We start from the raw sequence: 23,369 nt of genomic DNA on the forward strand, positions 1-23,369 counted from the left end.
AATGATAACTCACTTTTTATGGTAATTACTTCTAATACATATATTTTCATTACTAAATTTGTCAATGTTTTTTTTTTAATAAATTTTCTTTTTTTGTGTAGGAGTTTACTTTATTTGAGAACTCTGGGAGTGCGAATAAAGTATAAAAGTCACAATTAGAATTATATCTAGAAGAGCCTCGAATTGATTGGAATTCACAATTGAATGTTCTTGACTATTGAAGAACAAATAAATTTTGATATCCATATCTTGCTCTCATGGCGTGTGATGTATTGAGTATTCTTATCTCCACACTTGCTTCAGAATCTGCTTTTAGCATTTGGTGGTAGAGTACTTGATCAATATAGAAGCTCTTTGAAACTTGATACAATAGAAGCATTAATTTGCACTCGAGATTGGTTGTTTCATGCTAATGGTAATCCATAATCTTATATTTTTTTTCTCATACAAAGTATCAAATAATTCGTGGAGTTTGATTAGTGAGTTTTATGTTACTAACTATTTTATGATATGTTACTAACTATTTTATGGTATAGCAGAAAATTTAGTATTATTAGAGGAGCTGACGGAGGATATTATTGATTTGAACCCAACTGTGACCGCGAGTGAAGTTGTAGAATCTATTGAATGCTCAAATTAAAAACCAATATTTTGTAAGGTACTTATAAAAAATTGATACTTATGTTTTTTTTTTCATATGTTATATCTTAATAATTTAACTTACTCTTTTAATTTTTTTGTGTAGGGTCATGATCTTTGGAGGATTGAAACAATTGATAAATTGATCTTAATGTTGATTGTTGACACAATGTATCTGATGATTAATGTTTAATTGTTATTGTGATGTGGAAGTTTAATTATTTATGTTTATCTTGATGATTGTAAGACAACTTGGTGGATATGTTTCTAGTATGTTTGTAACTTGTAAGACATTGTGTTTATGTTGAGTAATGATGTGCCTTGCTTGGTCCAGTGGCATCAATTAATTCACATGGATGATTGATTTTTAGTCATGTATTTTATCCCTCCGTTGGTAGCTTGGTATTCTTAGTGGAATACCAACTTGTCTGTTCCAGGTGCTGCTTAGCCTTACACCAACTCAGTGAGCCATAGTAATGGAATATGCTTCTGGCGGTGAGCTAATGTTGAGAGAATATGCAATGCTGGGAGATTCAGTGAGCTTTTTGAGAGAATATTCCCTTAGTCTTTTCTATTTTCTTATTTTTATTTGTTTCCGTTAATTGGTTTGGAGATTGCATTTTGGTTAGGCTTGAGGAAGCTGAAGAAAGTGAAGAGTAATGGGCAAACACTTGCAGTTAATGAGGTGTGTGTTTTTCCTTTTTTATAATTATCAGTTATCAAACTTTTTGCTATTCAAAATGCATTTTTGTGCATGTATCGAGTTATTGTATATGATGAACACACAATTAAAAGATATAGTTCTGGTTAATAGTGAGTGTTTTTTTTCTTTTCAATAGTGTAAGTACAAATCATTTTGATCAATTGCATTTTTTTGCCTCCATGCATCTGGAATAAGTTTGTTGTTTATTAGTGCCTTAGGTTTCCTAACCTTTGTTGCTGATCAGTTGCATTTTCAGCTAACATTGTTTTGCAATTTTTACTGATTTTTGAGCAGTTATATTTATGCACAATTACTGATTAGTTGCCAAATTCCTTTACGTTTTCAAGTACCTTAACAACTTGTGCTGGATTGGAAGAATTGGACTTGGGTCAGCGAATTCATGGTTGGGTAATCAAATGCAATCTGGAAGATGTCTTCATTGCAACTACACTGAAAGATGATGTCTTCATTATTAGGCAGAAGGATGTTGTTTCTGCTTTTGAGTTCTTTCGAAGCATGAGAACTTTTGAAGTTGATGCAAACATATACACTGTCACAAGCATACTTAGTGTCTGTGCTAAAATGGCCAAACTAGAACAAGTCTTGCAGTTCCACTGTTGGATTTTGAAGGGAATGTTTCTTTCAGGTGTTGTGGTTTCTGAAGCCCTCATCAATGCATATATGAAATGCCGAAATATTGAGTTGCCTGAGAGAGTGTTTCATGAAGAAAGGGATAGTGGTCACAAGATTGCTGTCTCCACATGGTCAACCATGGTTGTTGGTTATGCTCAAAATCGGAATACATGAAGATGTATTGAGTTGTTCCAGCAAATATCTCGAGAAAGAATGAAACAAAAAAATATGCAACTTCAAGTGTTCTGAGTGTCATAGACTGTGAAGAACTGGGGAAACAAATACATTCTATTTCTGTTAAGGCTGGATTAACTCTTGATGTTTCTGTCGCTAGTTCAATTTTCATAATGTACTCCAAATGTGGAAGCCTCAATGAAGCTTTCCAATTGTTTGAACAAATGGTTGAAAGAGATGTTGTTTCCTGGACTTCCATGATTGTTGGATTTGCAGAACATGTCCAGTCAAAGAAAGCATTTGAATTGTTCAGAAAGATGTAGCTTGAAGCGCTGAACTCTGATGCATTCACTCAGTCAGCTCTTTTCATTCTGCTTCATCAATTGGTAGTTTTAGACTTTAGTTTATCTCATCAGTCTGAAGGACAATATGATTAGACAGGTTATTTGGGTTACTCGGGTCGGTTATCGTGTCTATGTTATCGAGTCAACCCGTTTAATAATCGGGTCCCCGTGTCGTGTAAATGGGTCGTGTCGGGTTACCCGTTTAATAAATGGGTCAGGTTCGTGTTGAGGTATGCTGACTTGCCAACACGCCGACCCGACCCGCCAACCCGACCCGATTGCCACCCCTAGTCGACCGTGTGGTTTCCCCTAACCTCAATCCCATCTTGCAACTAAGCATTTTCTTCATTATGCAAGGCCCTCTCTTCCATTTTTCATATGGGGTTGGATTGTTGGAGTAGGTGGGATGGAATCTCTCGTACAAGCTCTCTTGTGGGGTCATCATAGTTTTCTTCTTAAAGGTGGGTTTAAAGCCTTTAAACACATTTCTTTTCTTTTTGTAAACCTTTTTTTTAATGGAGGACGTTTTTGTTGGACTGGTTGGCAGATCTGGATCCACGACCAATACCCACTCAAAATATAGAAAAATTCTCCTTTTTTAATTAATAAAGTCATTTTATTTGCTTGATTATTTGACTGAATAGTGGTTAAACGAGTGATTTTAGGCATAAATACCGGTGACGTTTTGAAATTATTACCATATTTCAAAGTCCTTTATAATCTTAAGAAATTATGATAATTTTTAAACATTATATATCTAGTTTTTATTTTTTTATGTTTTGTTTATATTGACATATATTCTTTATATATATATCTCTCACATTGGTTTGATGACAAAGCACGCGTTTGTAACAAGTAAATGAAAACCCCAGCCGGTCAAATATAATGACCAAAATAACTTGGCAGTTTTTTGTAAATAGATATGAGGTAGACACCTTTTTGAAATTTTCTTTTTTTATTTAAGTGGTTGTCACTTTCTATTTTTAATGCGGTTGTGCTCACCTTTACTTGTGGGTGGAAATAAACAAACCATTGTTAGTTTTGGTGCTCTTACCTATCCCTCCTCCAACCACAAATATTCCCGTCTCGGATCTGGATCTGGTTCCCACACGCGGGCATGTCTCTAGGGTTGGTAATGAGTTGGGGGTCCAGTTTGATTCCACCGGGCCCATTGTCCAGGTTGTCACGTTTTCGGTTAGGGCTGTTGGTGGATCAGGTCAACCATGCCTTAACCCACTTTGACGAGGCATTAAGTTGGACTCATGATCGTGGGGTCCATACCCCTCTCAAATAACCTGGATCGGAATTTTCCTAGAACCATCAGGAATGATGAAATTTCATGAACTCGTGCGTGTTTTCCATGGCTTTTTGTTTCATTGGGACAGCAGTTGGAAATTTGTGTTGTTGATCCAAGAGCACATGAATTTTCTGAAGTTTGGAATTTACTTATCAGTCAAACACATCACTAATAATTGGTGCTAAAACCCTTGAATTCCTGACTTTTGGGAATTGCCAAAAACATCCAAACACGTCACTAATAATTGGTGCTAAAACCCTTGAATTCCTGACTTTGGGAATTACCAGCAACATCCAAACACATCACTAAGACAGGGACTTTTCTTCGACTGCTGGTGGGCTCAAGGTAGGGATGCAAATGGGTCCAATCCAAGATGGGGTTTTGCAATTTTCAGCTGTTGTGGATCCGATTTGGATCGGCATCCCCGTGTATTTAGCTGTTCCGGATCTGAAACGTTTGCATCCCTGGCTCAAGGATAGCTTGGGCACAGCTGCTATTATGGTAAGTTCACCTTGCATTCATATATATTCGCTCATGGGAGAGTATACCCAAATTGGACATAACGGCAAGGGACACTCTCCATGGATTTCGAACTCTTGATGTTCCATCAGCGTGGCGACATTCACTAGTCGTTCTTACCAGATAAGCAGAGTCCTTGTGGGCGCCTTGCATTAATACTTGCACGTGGAACCAATGTTGTCAGTGTCGGACCTGAATGGTTCGGCCAACGATGCGATTCTCAAGTGAATCGTTTTGAATCAGCTAAAAAATATTTAATGTCAATCAGAACGTGACACATTTTAAAACTATTAAAATATTAATTTTAAGCATTTTAATAATTATTACAAATAATTTAACAATTAAAAATACACACAAAAGAAGCTAGATTTAGCTGGGCTTGATCTGGTCCAATGCAATACGACATCACTGGTTAAGGACTGACCAAATTTGGGTGGTCGGTTAGTCGAGTTCAAAATTGCACGTAGATATTAAATTTCATAGTTGGCATATTGGTTGTAACGGCTCAAAAGATTGAAGTTGCGTTTGGAACTAAACATGATGGAAAATATTTTATTCAAAAGCAAATAACAAGAAATAATTATTTTTTAATAATAAATACTTGGAAGGCTCAAGACAAGATGGGCCACATCCTGCTAAGTTGCAACGCACTTTTCAATACAAAAGAGAAAAGACTCTCCATGGGACCCAACTTCTATTTTTTTTTTCATGGCAAACAGAAAAACCACCTCCGGGACTAAAGACCCAATCGTTCTTGCTATGCCTGCAATACTTATGGTCACTTTTTTTGACAGTGTAAACTCATGGTGCACCTTAGCCCGAAAGGAGTCACCTTGATTCGGCATGAGCAAGAGTCATAATACTCTTGCCTTTTTATAATGTAACGGGCTAACAATATGAGAGATTGAAACTCTTGACTAGCCGCCAAGCAACCAAGGCCCCTCTCACTATGCCAAACCCCTTGGAACTTCAAAGAACCCAACTTTTGAATTGTGCATATCAACAAAGCCTGTAAAATGGTTTCTCACTTGAGAAAATAGATGTTTTTTTTTTTGAAAAAATGATCTTATTGTATAAAAAAATGATGTGTTTTAAAAAAATGCCTCCAAAATTATTAAATTTGCCAAATGGATAATTCCACAGGTTCTCACTTTTTTGAAATGCTTTGATCCCTATAACTGCAAATTTTTGATTTTCACGTGTCATGAAGCTAAAAGTGAATGGACCCACGAAATTCGTCAGTAAAATCACATATGAGGTTGCGATATTATAAAAAAAAATTGTGAAATTCTAAAACACTTATGAAACTTGTGATGAGTATCGCAAAGCACATTGCGAAAGTAATTTAATTGTTGCAAAAAGTTTGTACCTTGCGAAATTCTAAAATAGTATCACATGATGTATTGCAAAATCATGAAAGTTCGATATTGCAAAATTACGATGAGTATCACACGGGTATTGCGAAATCCATTTTCCTGTGAAATAATGTTCTATATAAATGACATTTTGTTTCTCAACCCCTTATTTGCATCTGAATGCACTATTTTTGCAACCCTAGAGTTCTTCTAGTCCTCAATCCTTTATTTGCATCCAGATGCACTATTTTTGCAACCCTAGAGTTCTTCTAGTCCTCAATCCTTTATTTGCATCCAGATGCACTATTTGGATGTAATTTTGATAGAATGAATAAAAACTTGGATGTCATTTGGATGTAAAGTTTATTCATGTTTGTATTTAAAAACTTGATTATAATTTTGCATATAAAGTTGACATAATTTGTAGTTGTTCTGTTATGTTTGTAGATGAATTTTAGTTATAAATTTCATTTTTGTTTATGTGTTGTTAAATTGTTAAATAAGTAGATATATTCTATAACAGTGAAATTTAAAGTAAAAATATTGCATAAGTAGAAAATTCACATATTTTGAAAGAAATTCACGTATATACATGTGAATTTGTATAAAAAATTTGTATGACCTATTCTTTCACAAAATGAAGTCACTCATACATTGCACATTCAATTCTTTCACAAAAATGAAGTTGCTCATATATTGCATTTATTCCATTCTTTCATAAAAACAATGCTTCTCGGTGCTTTTTTGATGAAGAGAAAATAAATTATGTGCAGAAGCATCTTCATCTCTTTGGCCTCAAAAAATGCCAAATTGCATCACATCCTTGATAAAGAGAAAACACAATATATCATAATTGATTCTGCACAATGTGTTGTTCTCCTGATTTTTCCTTTCTCACCTATACCATGTAATCGAATGAACGCTGACTGTGAGATAAGTCGACTCTACATCATCATCCAACACATCTTTTTTGCTATCACAATTTATTACAATGGATAACTTCTACATCATTATCATTCACGTTCTCTATGATGAGAATGCAACACTAATGAACAACTCACAAACTTTTGGTTTCCTATTCTACCCATACCATAAGATCTCACTGTTGATGCTTTTATCAATAAAACTTACCATCGATGAAGTGTCACCGATATTTCCACCACTGATGCTTTTATCGAAAAACTCACTATCGAAAAACATGCATAAATGTCTATTTAAAGAATTTGGTAAATTATGAAGCATTTTTTAAAATGCGTCATTTTTTGTTTTTTCTTCTCACATGAGAAAGTTCTTCAGAGCTTCACAAGCATGTGATTCATTTCCTCAAAGCAAAATGCCCAGAAAATGTATGTTATTTTCACATGTGAGAAAACATGTTTGTGAAAGTTCACTTTGCTCTTTGGTCCCAAGGAAGCAAATCTCAACCACTCTCGGCCTATTTTTCCATTCCCAAACGTGTCATAAATTGATGACTTAAAGAAACGTACTGAGATTTTTTAAGGGAACCACACTAATTGGTGACATCATATTATAGCATAAGCTTCAATCATTGGTGAGAACATCAATACCGCATGTTGATAAGATTATCAACATCTTTTGGCAAATTGGATCGTTTCAACTTTCTAAAAAACAATTTGAAATATCTCTAAGATGTGATTTAGCCAAAACAAAATTGCTACGCTCATCCATTTTTATCTACTTGTCTGATCTGGTCAGGATTTTAGGCTTTACTTAAGATTGATAATTTACTTGGTTAAGAATCAGCTAACCGTGCATCACCCAAATTAATACTTATCGAGGGTCTGTTTGGGTGTCATGAAAAACCATAATTTCTTGTAGCTTTCATGTTTTAGGTGGTACTAGGAAATAGGGTTAATGCTCAAGCTGACTCGTTTGTAGAAAGAATACATTGCTTTAAAGCTGGAAGCAAATACATAATGAACTCTGAACCTATATTGCTTGCAAGCCGAATACAGATCCTAACATTTGACAAAGGATGGGTTCCATCCCACATTCAATCCTAGCCGTTCAATCAGCAGCTAGGATTGGTCCATATTTTCACTTGGATGCAGACTGATATCCCTTGGGTTTTCATAATCTTTTTGTTGAAAGCCCAACGTTTGAAAGGCAAGCTGGGGTTAGACAGTCCAATACAGCTATACCATTGGGTTTTGAACCTGCAATGTCCTGTCACAAGGTGATGTGCAATAGCTGCTCCTACCAGACAAGCTGAGCCCCCATTGGGTTTAAAATATATTTAATACTACTTAACCAGATTCTACCAGCTGAGCTGAACCCAACATCTGTTGTTCATGTTCAGCTTGCCAGAGTTGGAACGCCAAACCATGAAAGTTTTCTAGCCCTGCAAATAGGGGTGTCAACGGGTCTGGTTTACCTGGACCTGACCCAGACCAAACCCTATAGGGTCCAGGTATGGTGACAAATAAGAAGACCCAGGTCCAGTCCCGAATGTCCGATTAATACACAGACCTGGGTATAGTTTGTGAAATTTTATCAGGACCGGACCCGACCTGAGTTCTGATTAAGATGCACAAATTTTCAGTGTAAATATGATAAAAAAGATTATTTTACCGGGTTTTTTTATTGGATCCGGGTATGGTTTATCTTATAATAAACCTGGTTAGACTCAGGTCCAGACCCAATATCATATCCAAAAATCTGGTAGTTCTACTTGGGTCCAAACCAAACGGGACACATAACATCAACTAGACTCAGCTCAGTCCAAGCTTCACATAAAGCCAAAATTAGTCTATCAAGGCGCAGTCCTACCTGGTTTTCTTGAACAGCCCAAGTCAGTTCAAACCCACCCACTCTCGAGACCATGATTATTGAAACCTAGTAGGGTTGTCAACAGGTCGTGTCTTATCTGACAACCCGATACCAATCTGACAGTTTAAGGTTTGGACTAGGGGCATCAAGAGGTGACCCGACCCACCGCGTACCAAATCCTATAGGGTCAGGGTTTGGTGATAAAAAAAGTGGTCTTATTAGAAACCGGGTCGGACCTAAAGGGTCTGATTAATTTATGGAACCAGGTATTGTTTGTGACATTTCATACCCGACTCAGGTCTGACCTGAGTTCCAATTAAGACCAAAGAATTTTCAATATAAAAAAGCTAAAAAAATATTATTTTAGTGGGTATGAAGTGGTTCTAGTTCATGTATTCCATATAGAACCCGGTATGATTTTTCTTATAGCTGACCTGATAGGACCTAGGTCCAGACCTGGTACCAGCACCTCAAAGATGGATCTGAGTTTGAACTCACCTGGGTCCGAACCAGATCTGACCCATTGACACTCTAGTTTGGACCTACTAAGGTAGTTCCAAGTTTTTATTCGGGGCAAATGAACAAGATCCAATAATACATGAGCTGGAACTGGCTTAAATGTTACGAATCAGAGCCTAGACCGACCAGGCATCCGATTAAGATGTGAAATTTTCATGTGTAAAATATTTAAGAAAAATGAGAGAATTTGCCTGGGTGTGGTTCTTTCTATCTTAACCCAGGTCCAAATCCGGTCCTGCTGAATCCAGTTCCAGCAGACCTGTACCGTAACATACTATCAAAATTGGATCCATGTTCAGATTAACCTAGGGATGACAGTGGACGGGGGCGAGGGACAAGGTCTCCATCCCCGCCTCCATCCTCGGAGATGGATTTTAACCTCCACCCCCGCTTCCATTCCAGTTTCAAGTCTTCTATCCCCGGTCCAAATGGGGGTGAGGTGGGGCGGGTCCCCGTTTCCCCTCGGTCTAGGATTGAGACCTCACAACATCCACACTCGACGACCTTCTTTGCGCCCCTCCGAAGTGCATTCTCTTGGCAGCAAAGGCTGTTGAGTTCGGTTCTTATTGCAGCAGGGCTGCAACCCCCGTAACCCATGTGAACAGGTCCCCCGTTGGGCCTGCTGTGCGAAATCCGGTTAAAGGCTCCCAACTATGGGGCTGCTTGTCCTTGGCAGTCGCTTGCGTTCTGCGATATCCTTGCAAACATGGGCTCCTTGGCAGCAGGTTTGGCTGCAGAAAGCCCGTGACAATGGACTTCCTTGGCAGCACCTTCTTGCTGCAGTTTTGCCGAGTCCTACTATGCTTTTGGCAGCAACTCGCTTGCTGCCCAGTTTCTGCAGGACGACTGTGATGGCAGCATCTCGCCCACTACCCTTTTCTGCAGAAATGTCGCTGCACTTTCATGCACTTGCGACACTTGGTAGTACCCTGTTTAGAACAGGTACCCTTCGGTCCTTAGTTTTAGACACCTTTTCATTGGTTGTTTGTGGCGAGGCTCTTGTGTTACCCTGCCGGTTGTGCGCACCTTACGGTTTTGGGCATGCTTGGCGGCAACACATTGGTTACAATGTCGGAACTTCTTGCATCACATGTTTGCACGCTTGGTAGCTCGTATGCGTTGATGGATATGCACATATTCACACTCTAGAAAATATATTGAAGCATGTTAAGTGAATTCCCATGTGTCACATGCACCCTCACACATCTTAACACTTGTACGAACTATTTTACCATAAACATATGTAAGGAAATATTTGTGCCAAATAACTTACGTAGCTAGATGTGTGATCATGTTGAATATCGTGAATGCTTGTATGCAATCCTGGTTGCGTCCTTGCTCACCTTTGCATAATTTATCACCAATACGACGTGTGATGCTTGCTACATGTTTGAGTTACGCAAATTATCCTCCTAGCATGTGTGCAAAATTAATCGAAGCATGGTTGATTGAATTAGAACTTCACATGCACCTCTAGCACACCTTATCACGGGTACAAAATGCATATATAGAAAAGTACGTGACTTGCTCAATTAAGGTGGTCCACATTTTTGGCATTTTGAGATTTATGGGTGGTAGCATAAGAGTTGCTATAATGAAACACAGTAGTGGACCCCTTTGGCAGCACCTTGTTGGTTGTATTTGCCCTATAGTTTGTCAGCATCCCGTGGGTTGTTGCTCTTGTTGCCTCTTGCTCTGCGTATTTGCACTTAAAACAACTAGTTGCATATTTTCTCACTCTAAAAATATATTACATCATGCTAAATATAATGCCACATGACACATGCACTTCTTGCACATCATGACAAGATTGCGAATGCCTTTTTGTGAGCGTGTATTGACATGCAAGTTTTGAAGTTGTAAGATGAATGAAAACAAGTCACTTGCACCGTGGCACACCATGAGTTTTGATTGAAGCATGCATATAGTCAAGTGTCTTACTTTATAATGAAATCATGAATGCACGCTATCGCTGCTAGAATAAATATTCTAATAGAATTATGGGTGTTTTCACATCACAGAAATGTATGTTTGCATATTTGACACTTGATGCATCTCGAAATGAAAAAGGGACATGGAGCAATACAGTAGGGTTAGGACATATGTTTGGAAACCTTGTTGGAACTCCATGGCGAGTTGTGTTGGGCGATAGACTCATTTCATGAGTTGAGCTCACTTGTGCATAAATGTCATAAACCCCTAAATAATTGATGTTGATGTCGCCTTCATCGGCGAAATGCTCCTTTTAGCTTATTCGTGCTAGCACTGCAACAAATCAGTGGATTAACGATGAATTAATTCTGTTGCTAATCCGTCGCAACGATGGATAAGTGTGATCATCGCAAAATTTTTCCTCTTTCGGGTTTTTTCTCTCTTCCTTCTCTTTTCCTTTTCTAACCTCTATTTTCCTCCTTTTTGAAGGGAGAAGAATAAAAAGATATAAAAGAGAAAGAGAAGAGAAAAGAAAGAAAGAGAAAGAGAAGAGAAACTATTTTGCGCGGTCTCACTTGACCTTGATTTGAAAAGATTTAAAAGATTACTCGCCTCCGTTTTTGAAATATTTGCGGGAAAACTGGGAGACGGAATCTGCTCGTCGGTACGAGGTTCGACCGTTCCTGGCGCCTTTACCAGGGATAATCGAACCAAGGGTCGAATTAATGTCTTTTGCTTTGCCTAAATATAATCTAAGAAATTATCCTAACTCTAAATGCACAAAGAATCATACTTGTGCAATGCAAGGATGTATGCTCTTTTGAAAATTGATTTAGAAATTTCCAAGCATTCTGAGATGAACTTGGTAAAGGAGTGAAGAAATGATTTAATCTAACTTAGAACTTGAGATAGATCAGAGGAGTTCTAAGTTTTTGAAGTAAATCAGGATTAGAAGAATAAATGAGAAAGAATGACTTGAAGCTTTGAAATGAAATGAAATGAAGTTTCAAAGTCAAAAATGGACTTTGAATTTGAATTTAAGAAAGGAAAATGAATACTTGAAATGGAATTGAATTTTGATTTTTAAGTTTGGAATGGATCTGAGATAGTCAAATGGTATTTAAGAATAGAAATGGATTTAGGGAGTTCAGATGAGATCTGAAAATGGAATTGGATTTGAAATCTAGAATTGGGAATGGAATTGGATCTAAAGATGGATTTAAGATATGAGATCTGAGATCCGATATAAAATTGGGTTCTGGATCCTAAGATGGATTTTGATCTGAGGTTTAAGATTCAAAGTAGAATTGGATTCCGGATCCTAGGATGGATTTTGGATTTGTAATTTGAGATCCAAGGTGAAGTTGGATTCTGGATTCTAACATGGATTTGGATCTGTATTCTGAAATCCAATGTGGAATTGAATTTTGGATCCTAAAATGGAATTGGATCTGAAGTCTAAGATCCAAAGTGAAATTGGAGTCTGGATTCTAAAGGGGAATTGGATCTGAAGTCTGAGATCCAAAAGTGGAATTGGACTCTGGATCCTAAAGAGGAATTGGATCTGAAGTCTGAGATCCAATATGAGTGTTGAATCCTGGGTCCTAAAATGGATTTGGAGTTACATTCAAAAGATGAATCAAGAACTTCCAAGCTTAAATTGAACTTGAAAAATGAGATTTAGAATTTGAATATACAAACGCATTTCAAGGTCAAATTAGACCTTGAATTTTTGAGTTTGGAATTTAGAAGATGAATCAAGAGTCTCAAAGCTAAAATTGAACTTTGAGTTTGATTAGGGTTTTGAATATAAAATGAATTTGGAGTTTTCAAAGTCAAATTGAACTTTGAAATCTGATTTGAGTTTGAATACAAAAATGACTTTGAAATCTCAAAGTTAAATTGAACTTTGGGATTGAAAATGAAATTGAATTTGAAAATGAAAGGATGAATTGGGTTTTATAAGAATAGATTGAGGAAGATATTTACATCACTTGGAGTTTTTGAAAAAGGAGTTTTGAAAATATGATGCAGTTCTATCCTAAATGATGAATGAATTTAAAGAATTTGAAATTGGATTTTGAAAAGCTATTTCATTCCTTGGATGAATTAAAATAAGATTGAAGATATAATACATCCTTGACTATGGTCATTGGATGTATTATATAATAATCTATGTTTAAATTCAAGTAAAGAATAAAACACATTTGGTGCTTTTATAGAATTTAAAATAAAATTAACTCTCAATATACCCTGACTATGGCCATTGGTATATATTTTGAATTAATTTTAAGTTAAATTCTGATAAAAGAAGAAAATATTTAAGGAAAATATGATGAATTTTGAAAACGGATCCAGTGTGGATCCAATGTTGTTTCGTAAAAGATAAAAATGCTAAGTTTTGTCCACACCCTGACTATGGCCATTGGTGTGGATCATCAACTTAGTATCAATTACCTCTTACGAAACGGTGCACGTGCCATTCGTGTTTCACCATTGTGAGAATTTTGAGGAATAAAGGAAGAAATGCATGAATACAAGTAGTTCAATGCCTTTTACAATGCTCACTCATTCTATCTAAGACTGGAAATGTAGAGTCTTCATCATCTTATTTATTTACAACAATTGGATTTGAGAACATCAAAAAATATTTTGATCCTATCCTTCCTTATATTCCTGCTAGATAGAATTTGCACAAAAGGAGATGAAAAATATGAGTGTAAATGATTATCCAAAATCTTACACAGATGCTTGATTTATATATGGCCTACCCTGTATTTATGAGAAAACGCACATATATGTAGAAATATATGTACGTACGAAGAAAGAAGGAATTTACAGTGGTTCCTGTGAACCACTTGTAAAAGAATGCTAAAAATATGATGATTATGATAGTTCAAGAATGAACTATCATAAAGATAAGAGAAGAATTTACAGTGATTCCTGTGAACCACTTGTAAAAGAATGATAAAAATATGGTGATTATGATAGTTCAAGAATGAATTATCATAAAAATAAGAGAAGAATTTACAGTGGTTCCTGTGAACCACTTGTGAAAAAAGAAATGATAAAAATATGATGATTATGATAGTTCAAGAATGAACTATCATAAAGAGAAGAGAAGAATTTACATTGGTTCCTGTGAACCACTTATAAAAGAATGATAAAATATGATGATTATGATAGTTCAAGCATGAACTATCATAAAGAGAGGAGAAGAATCTACAGTGGTTCCTGTGAACCACTTGTAAAAAAAAGAAATGATAAAAAAAATATGATGATTATGATAGTTCAAGAATGAACTATCATAAAGAGAAGAGAAGAATTTACAGTGGTTCCTGTGAACCACTTATAAAAGAATGATAAAATATGATGATTATGATAGTTCAAGAATGAACTATCATAAAGAGAAGAGAAGAATCTACAGTGGTTCCTGTGAACCACTTGTAAAAAAAAGAAATGATAAAAAAAATATGATGATTATGATAGTTCAAGAATGAACTATCATAAAGAGAAGAGAAGAATTTACAGTGGTTCCTGTGAACCACTTATAAAAGAATGATAAAATATGATGATTATGATAGTTCAAGAACGAACTATCATAAAAAGAAAAAGGGATTATAGTGGGGATTAATAATGAACATCATACTGTTGTGGCACTTGGCATGATTATGAAAACGTGATGAATCACCGCAGTGGTGCTGTGAAGGTGGCTGTAGGAAATTACAGCAACTGCTGTTGATATGAATGGTGGTGGCTGTATGTTAGTAGATGTAGCAGTGCCATGGTGCAAGTGGGGTGAGTGCTATGCTGAGGATGAAAAGAAAGAGAAAAAAAAAGAAAAAAAGAAAAAAAAGGAAAACTATGCTTTATACATACACTTATGTATATAAAGAAACTAATGCCTGTAACATGTCAAAAAAAAAAGAAAGCTACTCCAGTAAGCAAAGTTTTGAGGAGTTTTTCCATTCACTCGAGCAGCTCATGTATGAGTAAATACAATATAACCATATGCTATTTTCATTTTGGGCTGCTCATAAGATTGAAAATACTGAGTTCAAGCTGACTTTGGATGTCACTGATCAGGAATTTGACCACATATGAACTCATCATGCATAGAGTTCAGACAGTTTGTTATGAACATTTTCAAACATTTCCATCTTCTTGACTACCGGAGACCCAACTCCAACATGCACGACCACAAATGTTGACCTGTCCTTTAGGTTCTACTGGCAGTCATTACATTTCCAACTGCAACCAGTTAATATATGAAATCATGCTAGCAACAATGCAGTCATTATGTGTGTTGTGTGTTGCAGGTAATAAGCCTCAACTATGCACAGGAATGGGCTGTGTGGTGGAATGCTGTGTCCATTTGTGCAGAGACATGCAGGAGGTTAAAAAAATGTGTAAGGACAGGAGATATGGTGAGACAATGGCAGCCTGTAAGTGGAGTGATTGTGAGGTGGGCATATGGATGACATACTGTGACTAAGTTTAAAGTTCTGGATAGCATTAAAAGGTATTACTGAAGTGTCATCATTCACCACACCCAAAAAAAAAACAGATTGTAAAGCAGAGACATTTCTTCCTGTTTAAGCACCTATGTAATGAAAAAAAACAAAAACAAACATAATTGGTTGCAGAGGATATTACTCCAGTTATGAGATAGTTTTCAATATCCAAAGGGGTTGTATCATACCTCTCAAATAGTAATGGTGCTCTGATTAGGATCATGAAAAAAAGAATATTAACTTGCCAACTGAAACCCCGAACTTCTTCCTCCTGTGGTCAGATAAAGTAGTAACCCCAACACATAACCCAACGATAAAGGTTGTAATGGATTTATTTACCCATTTTTTTTCTTCCAACAAGTGACCAATGTTGATGCCAGTACAAAGGAAATACTATAAACAAATGCATGGAGATAACAAGTGCTTGACCAGAAGCGCTTCTTCTAAAAAAAATGACGAAATCATGGAGATCATTCACAGGTAGAGATTTCAACGTTATAAAACTTCCAAAAATCTGTAGGAACTTTTGCAAGATCATTTTCTAACAGGTTTAACTTTACTGGGCCTTTCAGTTGCCCTGCAGAGGTATGTGGACCTTGATATCTCCACGATTTTGTATCAACCACAACTCTAAATCATCCAATAACCCAATGGAGTTCAGCAGATTTGGGGAGTTTATAGTAGGTCCCATCATGAATCAAAGTTGGGTCACGATGAAATCGTGGCAAAAAAAAAAAAATCTATAAGTAAACCAACATCGAAATGATTGGGTAGACGGATGCAAAACAAAATGCTAACATATTCGAAACATGAATGCATCTGATAAACAGATGATGCTGGATCAATGCTAGCGATATATATGGGCATATATGATAAGAGTGAACGAATGAACTAACAGAGGAGACAAAATGTTGTCAATGAACATAATGATACTGAATAAAGAAATCAGTAAAGGTAATTAATTAGTTAATCAAGAGAAATGAGATGACGAAACAAAAAAATCAATGATGCTAGACGAAAATATCAAGTAGACGATTCTAATAACACGACATGGATGGTTAGATATAAAAACGAATGAATGAAATAGGTCAGCGTATAAGCAGATGCCGATACTTTGTGTGGAGGGATTACACTAATGATAAACGAATACTATGAACCTCATAAAACGAAGAATTGAATATGAACAGGAGATTAGAACTATGGCAGACGATTATGGTCAGCTGATATTCAAAACAGAAACAGTTGAGGAAGAAAACAAAAAAAAAAGAAACAAGAAAACATGAGAATAAAACAGGAATTAGGCGAGCAGAAAGCAAGACAAAATCAGATAAAGAAGACTAACATTAGATTAGATCGAAAAATAGAAAAATTGTAGGGATCAAAAATCCCGTTGTTGTTGCACGGAGATGGGTCGAGGTTACACAAGCAACTCGACCCTATCAATGATGCGCAAATGGGGGTTTAAAAATAAAAGAAAATGTAGAAGAGAAAAAAAAGTACAGGCGAAGAATGCTTACCGGATTTATTGAGCGAAGCCTGAGCTTTTCAAGGAAGAAGCCTTTTGAACGCTGAATGAATCGGGTCCTCGATGGAGCTTCCGCCGTAGGATCTACCTTCTTCAAGCGATAGAAAGAGACTAAAAGAAATATAGAGAAGAAGGGAGGGCGATCTCCAGCCCGTGTGCCACCACCGGTCTGTTGCTCCACCAGAGAAGAGAGAAAGGGGAAAAGAAATCGTGAAGAGGTAGAAAGGGTGAAAGCGGATCGTCGAAGGAGAAGAAGCACATGGGGAGGTAGAAGCTGGGTGAAGCTGTGGGGATTCCTGCGGGCTCTCTTTAAAGATGGGGAAGGAGAAAGTTCGGGAGGGTGGTTGGTTGGAGATGAGCGGAGGAGGAGGGCTTTGTTGGGTTTGTTGGAGATAGGCGGCGATGAAGAGAGCTTCTGCGAGGGAAAAGAGAGAAAGGGAGCCTTCTCGCCTCCCTTCCCCTTACGAGGGTTTCTCAGAAAACCCTAAAAGGAATTTCGATGGGGCCCTCTCATTTTCCAGTTTTTACAAAGAGGGTCCCTCCCCTTTAAAATGGTTTTCTTAAAATGATTTTAAAAGGAGATTTTTAGAAAAGGATATTTTTTAAGAAGGAAATTTTCAAAACTTTTTTCCTTTTCTTTTCTATATTTTCCATATTTTTTTTGATATTTTTGCAAAGATATTTATAAAAGAGAGTTTTCGGAGAATTCGGGTTTTTATTTTTGAAATTTTTCTCAAAGAGGGGATCTGATCCGATTTGGATCAAAATTGGGTCAGAGCTAAGACTTTGGGTCCGAATTCTAACGAATCCAAGGGATGAATGAAATTTTTGGTTAAAAATTTACCCGATTATTCAGAGGATGGAGGTCAGGGGCAAAAAGGTCATTTTTGGATTTTTTGGAAAATTTGGGGTGTTTACAGATGCCCCTCTTTGCTGCTAAGCCGGTTGTAAGCCGAGCTTAGCGGCAAAGAAGACACGCCAAATTTTCTTTTTTTTTTTTTTTAAAAAAATGCCCCAGCCAGAAGGTCTGAACCGAGTGTGGAAGAATTGGCTTTAAAAAGTTTTATTTTTCAGATTTTGTACCTTACTCTGAAAGGGGTTTGGGAAGAGAATGAAATCCTCGAGAATAAAAATATTTTGGACAGAAGAAAATAAGGAAATCGTGATGAGACTTTGGGATAAAGATCCCGAAATAATAAAAGGAGAGATTTTTAAAGAAGTTTCAAGGTTGAGACAAAGATAAGGATTTTTGAAAAGACACAGGCTTAGCCCTTAACCTGGATGGGACGCTTTTGAAAAATACCTCGTGGGACGAGGTTTTTAGGTATAATCTTTATTTGAATGGATATACAAAGCATGGATTCCTTGATGAGGAATACCATGATGGGACTGGGAGAAATACCTCACAAGAATGAGGCAACTCTCTTTGAGAAATATAAAGAATGCTAGGTTGTATCAAAGTAGATATTGAGCATTTATCTCTTTTTTGGATAACTAGAAAATTTTGCCAATAAGATGAAATTGTAATTGATTCAAATGCTTGAAAACGTGCGCGTATGTGCGAAAGATGTTCCCTCTTTTACCTAGAGTATTTCCTCCAAAATGAGGTTAACTCCTTGGATTCTAGAGTTAGATTCAAATTTTAAAGCTGTTGAGTTTCTTTAAGGAAGTTATCCATTTCCTTGACATGAATAGAGAAGAAATACTCTTAATTTCATAAAAGCAAGCAGTGAAAAGACGTTGATGAAAGGATTTCGTATAAGAAAAGATGATTCCTGGCAATTTTGGCAGTTTGATATCCTGAGGCTTTTCCCATAATGATCTTTTTGGTACTCTTTTTGAGACATTGAGCTTTCTTGAGTTTCTACATCATCCTTCATTTGGATGTTTCCTGACTTTTCTCTCTTTTTCGAGGGAGGGTACGTCACAAACTCCGTCATCTTGGAGATGCTTCGATCCTTCTTTTTCTTAGGGATTATATAGGCTCAAAAAATGATAGCAGCAATCAAATATCTTTTAGGGTTTGTCGGGAGGCTCAGCGCAGTCGCCTTCATCTTGGCGGTGATCTGAACGTTCCCTGGAAGGATCCGTCACAAACTCCGTCATCTTGGAGATGTTTCAAATCTTCTTTGGCCCCGGGGGTCTACTCGCTTAATTCGCCTTCATCTTGACGACAATTGAGAGATCCCTTTTGTGGATATTTGATTGAAGCTTGAATGAATGAATGAGGAGATATGGATTGAGTGGATTCTTTTTAACGCTCAGGATATTTCCACTGCCTGATTGCGAGAAAGTCGTCTTAAAGCATGCATCATAGCTATGATCAACATCGATTCGCTTCTAGCTTTTCAACATCATTGAATATTTCTTTTGCTAATCATACCAATGATCTTTCTTGCATCCTCTTGGTTGACCAACAGAGAGAAGATTTGAATTTTCACTCCTTTTCGCAAAAAGGCTTCACCCTTTTGAAAAGAATACTAGAGGTAATATGAGGTGATTCTTTTTGTGCAGTAAAATATTGGAATCAAGACATATTTTAGCAAATTGGCAAAGTTTTCGAGAATCCTTTGTGAAATAATCACTCAATATAGATTTTGATAGGACCTCGAGCTGAACATTTTTTATTTTTGGCAATCTTGATCAGTAAAACTGGGTTTTACGAGGCCAACTTAGAGAATGAGGTTAGGTAAAGAATTTTGGTAAAGAATCTTGTGAAAGAATTGGTAAAGAAATTTTTGGTAAAAAGACTTTGGTAAAGGACCAATGCTAAACTGGAATTTGAGAAGGATTTTGATAAAGGAAGATTTTGGTAAAGGAAGATTTTGGTAGAAGACTTTTGGTAAAGGATTTTGGTAAAAAGACTTTGGTAAGGACCAGTGCTAAATTGGAATTTTGAAGGACCAATATACACATTGGAATTTTTGAAGGACTGATTGAGATTTTGAAGGAATAGCGTAAAACTGGAATTTTGAAGGACCAATTTGTGAAAATTGGAATTTTGAAGGACCAATGTATACATTGGAATTTTGGAAGGACCAATTCGTGAGAGTTGGAATTTTGGAAGGACTAATGTAAACATTGGGATTTTGAAGGATCAATTGGGATTTTGAAGGACCAATTCATAGAAATGGAATTTGGAAGGACCAATGAAAATATTAGAATTTTGACTAAGGACCAATAGGAATTTTGAGGGACCAATTCATGGAATTGGAATTTGAAAGGACCAATGTAAACATTGGAATTTGATGAAAGACCAATTGGAATTCGAAGGACCAGCGTGAAACTGGAATTTTGAAGGACCGATTTGTGAAAATTGGTATTTTGAAGGATCAATTGGAAATTTTGAAGGACCAATGTAAACATTGGAATTTTGAAGGACCAATTGGGATTTTGAAGGACCAATTCATAGAATTGGAATTTGGAAGGACCAATGGAAACATTGGAATTTGATGAATGACCAATTGGAATTTGAAGGACCAGCGTGAAACTTGAATTTTGAAGGACCAATTTGCGAAAATTGGAATTTTGAAGGACCAATGTAAACATTGGAATTTTGGAAGGACCAATTCGTGAGAGTTGGAATTTTGGAAGGACCAATATAAACATTGGGATTTTGATGAAGGACCAGTGTTAAACTGGATTTGGAAGAACCAATGTGAGAATTGGATTTTGACGAAGGATTTTGATGAAGGACCAGTGTTAGACTGGATTTGGAAGGATCATTATAGAAGGCTGCGCTGCTTCTATGAATGGTTTCAGGATTATCCCTTATCCTGAACGGGAATGAAGGGAGAATAAAACTCAATTTGGATATTCAAAGAGATGGAATATATAAAAGGGAAAACCCGAGTCGGAACCCAGATTTTTAAGATAAAAGATAAAAGAGAAAATTGAGTTTTGAAAACTTAAATTTCTAAAGAAACAATTGTTTTCCAATGCGAGGATTGGATTCAAAAGGAAGTCCGAGTCGGAACTCGGAACTTCAAATGAAAAATAATAGAAGAAAAACCCGAGTTGAAATTCGGTTTTCTAAAAAAATGATTGATTTCCAATGCGAGGATTGGATTCAAAAGGAAGTCCGGGTCGGAACTCGGAACTTCGAACGAAAAATAATAGAAGAAAAACCTGAGTTAAAACTCGGTTTTCTAAAGAAATGATGGATTTCCAATGCGAGGATTGGATTCAAAAGGAAGTCCGAGTCGGAACTCAGAACTTCGAACGAAAAATAATAGAAGAAAAACCCGAGTTGAAACTCGGTTTTCTAAAGAAATGATGGATTTCCAATGCGAGGATTGGATTCAAAAGGAAGTCCGGGTCGGAACTTGGAACTTCGAACGAAAAATAATAGAAGAAAAACCAGAGTTGAAACTCGGTTTTCTAAAGAAATGATGGATTTTCAATGCGAGGATTGGATTCAAAAGGAAGTCCGAGTCGGAACTCAGAACTTCAAAAGGAAAGATGAAAGGGAAGACTCGAGTCAGAACCCGAATCTTTAAAAGAAAAGGATAAAAGATAAAAAGAAACGATTGGTCCAATCAGAACCAAAGGGAAGCCCGAGTCGAAACTCGAAACTTCAAAAGAAAAGATAAAGGGAAAGGCTCGAGTCGGAACCCGAATCTTTAAAAGGAAAAGATAAAAGATAAAAGATAAAAGAAAACAATTTGGTTCAATCAGAACCAAAGGGAAGCTCGAGTCGGAACTCGAAACTTCAAAAGAAAAGATAAAAGGAAGACCCGAGTTGGAACCCGAATCTTTAAAAGGAAAAGATGAAAGATAATTAAAATTGATAAAAATGGAAGATGATTCAGGTTTATCCCTTGACTTGAAAGGGAAATGAATAAAAGTTGACAAATTTGACAAAATTAACAAATAGGTTGGTAAAGGATTGAAAGGATTGATAAAGAATGACAAAGAATCAATAAAATTGATAAAAGTTGATAAAGAATAAGAATTAATAAAGAATTGGTAAAAATCTGGCACAAATTGGTGAGAATTGAAGGAGAATTGATAATGCTTGAAAAGATGATAAAAGACTTCAGGACTATCCCTTACCCTGAAGGAAGAAGGACCTCGTAGGACGAGGTTCAGGTTTATCCCTTAACCTGAGAGGGAAATTCAGGTTTATCCCTTAACCTGAGTGGGAAATTGAATAAAATTTATAAAAATGGAGAAGAATTTAAAGGAATTTATTTTGAACAAGAATTCTCACAGGTAGCATTGGTGCTCCTATGAGGGGTCTCAGGATTATCCCTTGTCCTGAATGGGAATGAAGAAGGAAAAAGAAATGCCTCATGGGAAAGAGGCATCAGGTTTATCCCTTAACCTGAAAGGGTAATTTTTGAAAATAAGAATTTGACAAGAAAAATTAACAAAATCAATGAAGGATCAATAAGATTGACAAAATTAATAAAAAATTGGTAAGACTGATAAAATTGCCAAACAAATAATAAAAAGAAGGAGTTGATTGAGAAGAAAAGGAATTTTGTTTGATCCTGCCTGCAGGTGGGATCTTTTAAGAAGTAGGAAAAGAATACAAGGAAATCATTTTTGAAAAGAGGATTAACTGCGAGAGCTTGATTTTTGAAGGGGGATCATTCACGAGAGATCATCATGAAGGTTAATTTTTGAAGCAATGATTTGAAAATCAATTTGTAGAAAATATGATCAACACGAGGGTTGATGTTTGAATGCGATGGTTTGAAAAACTTATTTTTTTGAAAACACGATCAACTCGAGGGTTGATTTTTCAATGCAACGGTTCAAAAACCTATTTTCATTAATATGATCAACACGAGGGATGATTTTGACAAAGGTTGGACCAAAGAATATTTGAACTCTTTGGTCATCATAATGAAGACTTTCAAAATTTCATGATTTTTGGAAAAACCCTCATAGGTAATATCATTTCTCTCATGAATGATGTCAGGATTTTGCCCCGCATTATGAAAAAGAACAGGAATTTAATGACAAGAGAATATTTTGAAGTGTAAACGTAATTTTTAACAAAAGATGCCCCAATATGGCGAAAGAAGTAAGAATTGAACACAAAGGTATGAAGAAAATTGATATTTCATTTATAAGTAACTACTGAAAACAAGAACTTGACTATTTACAAGCATGTGACCCAAAAGATCACAAAAGACTAGGGCTGACTTGCCCCTACAAGACGACGGGAAAAAGTAAAAGGAAGAAAGCAAAGAAAAAAAGCTTTGATATCATCAGTTCTTTGAGTGATCTGGGAAAGGCTTGGTCAGGACGGTGGGCTGCTCTTCTTCTTCGTCCTCTATTAGAAGATTTTTATCAATGCAGTCCTGGATGATGTTCTTTAGGACGAAGCAATGCTCGGTGTCGTGCCCCACTGCTCGGTGAAACTTGTAGAACTTGTCCTTCCATTTTCCCAGGGAGACCGAAGGATCAGCAAC

General features: G+C 36.5%; 1 protein-coding gene across 1 annotated transcript; it reads left to right on the plus strand.

Annotated features, from left to right (window-relative positions):
* The first annotated feature begins 1,115 nt into the window (after nucleotides 1-1,115).
* On the plus strand, nucleotides 1,116-2,149 carry LOC149849131 (pentatricopeptide repeat-containing protein At1g74600, chloroplastic-like). Its single transcript, XM_090007268.1, has 3 exons — nucleotides 1,116-1,134; nucleotides 1,269-1,324; nucleotides 1,664-2,149. The coding sequence occupies exons 1-3, from the start codon at nucleotides 1,116-1,118 to the stop codon at nucleotides 2,147-2,149; spliced, it is 561 nt and encodes a 186-aa protein (XP_089863394.1).
* The last annotated feature ends 21,220 nt before the right edge of the window (nucleotides 2,150-23,369 follow it).

This window comes from Nuphar pumila, chromosome 1 (assembly GCF_984573655.1).
Source record: "Nuphar pumila chromosome 1, dmNupPumi1.hap1.1, whole genome shotgun sequence".
NCBI lineage: Eukaryota > Viridiplantae > Streptophyta > Magnoliopsida > Nymphaeales > Nymphaeaceae > Nuphar > Nuphar pumila.

Bases quoted from the DNA above. Each gene is read 5' to 3' on its own strand.
- LOC149849131 (XM_090007268.1), top strand. The intron at 1,325-1,663 runs GTGTGTGTTTTT...ATTACTGATTAG, and splicing joins AAACACTTGCAGTTAATGAG to TTGCCAAATTCCTTTACGTT.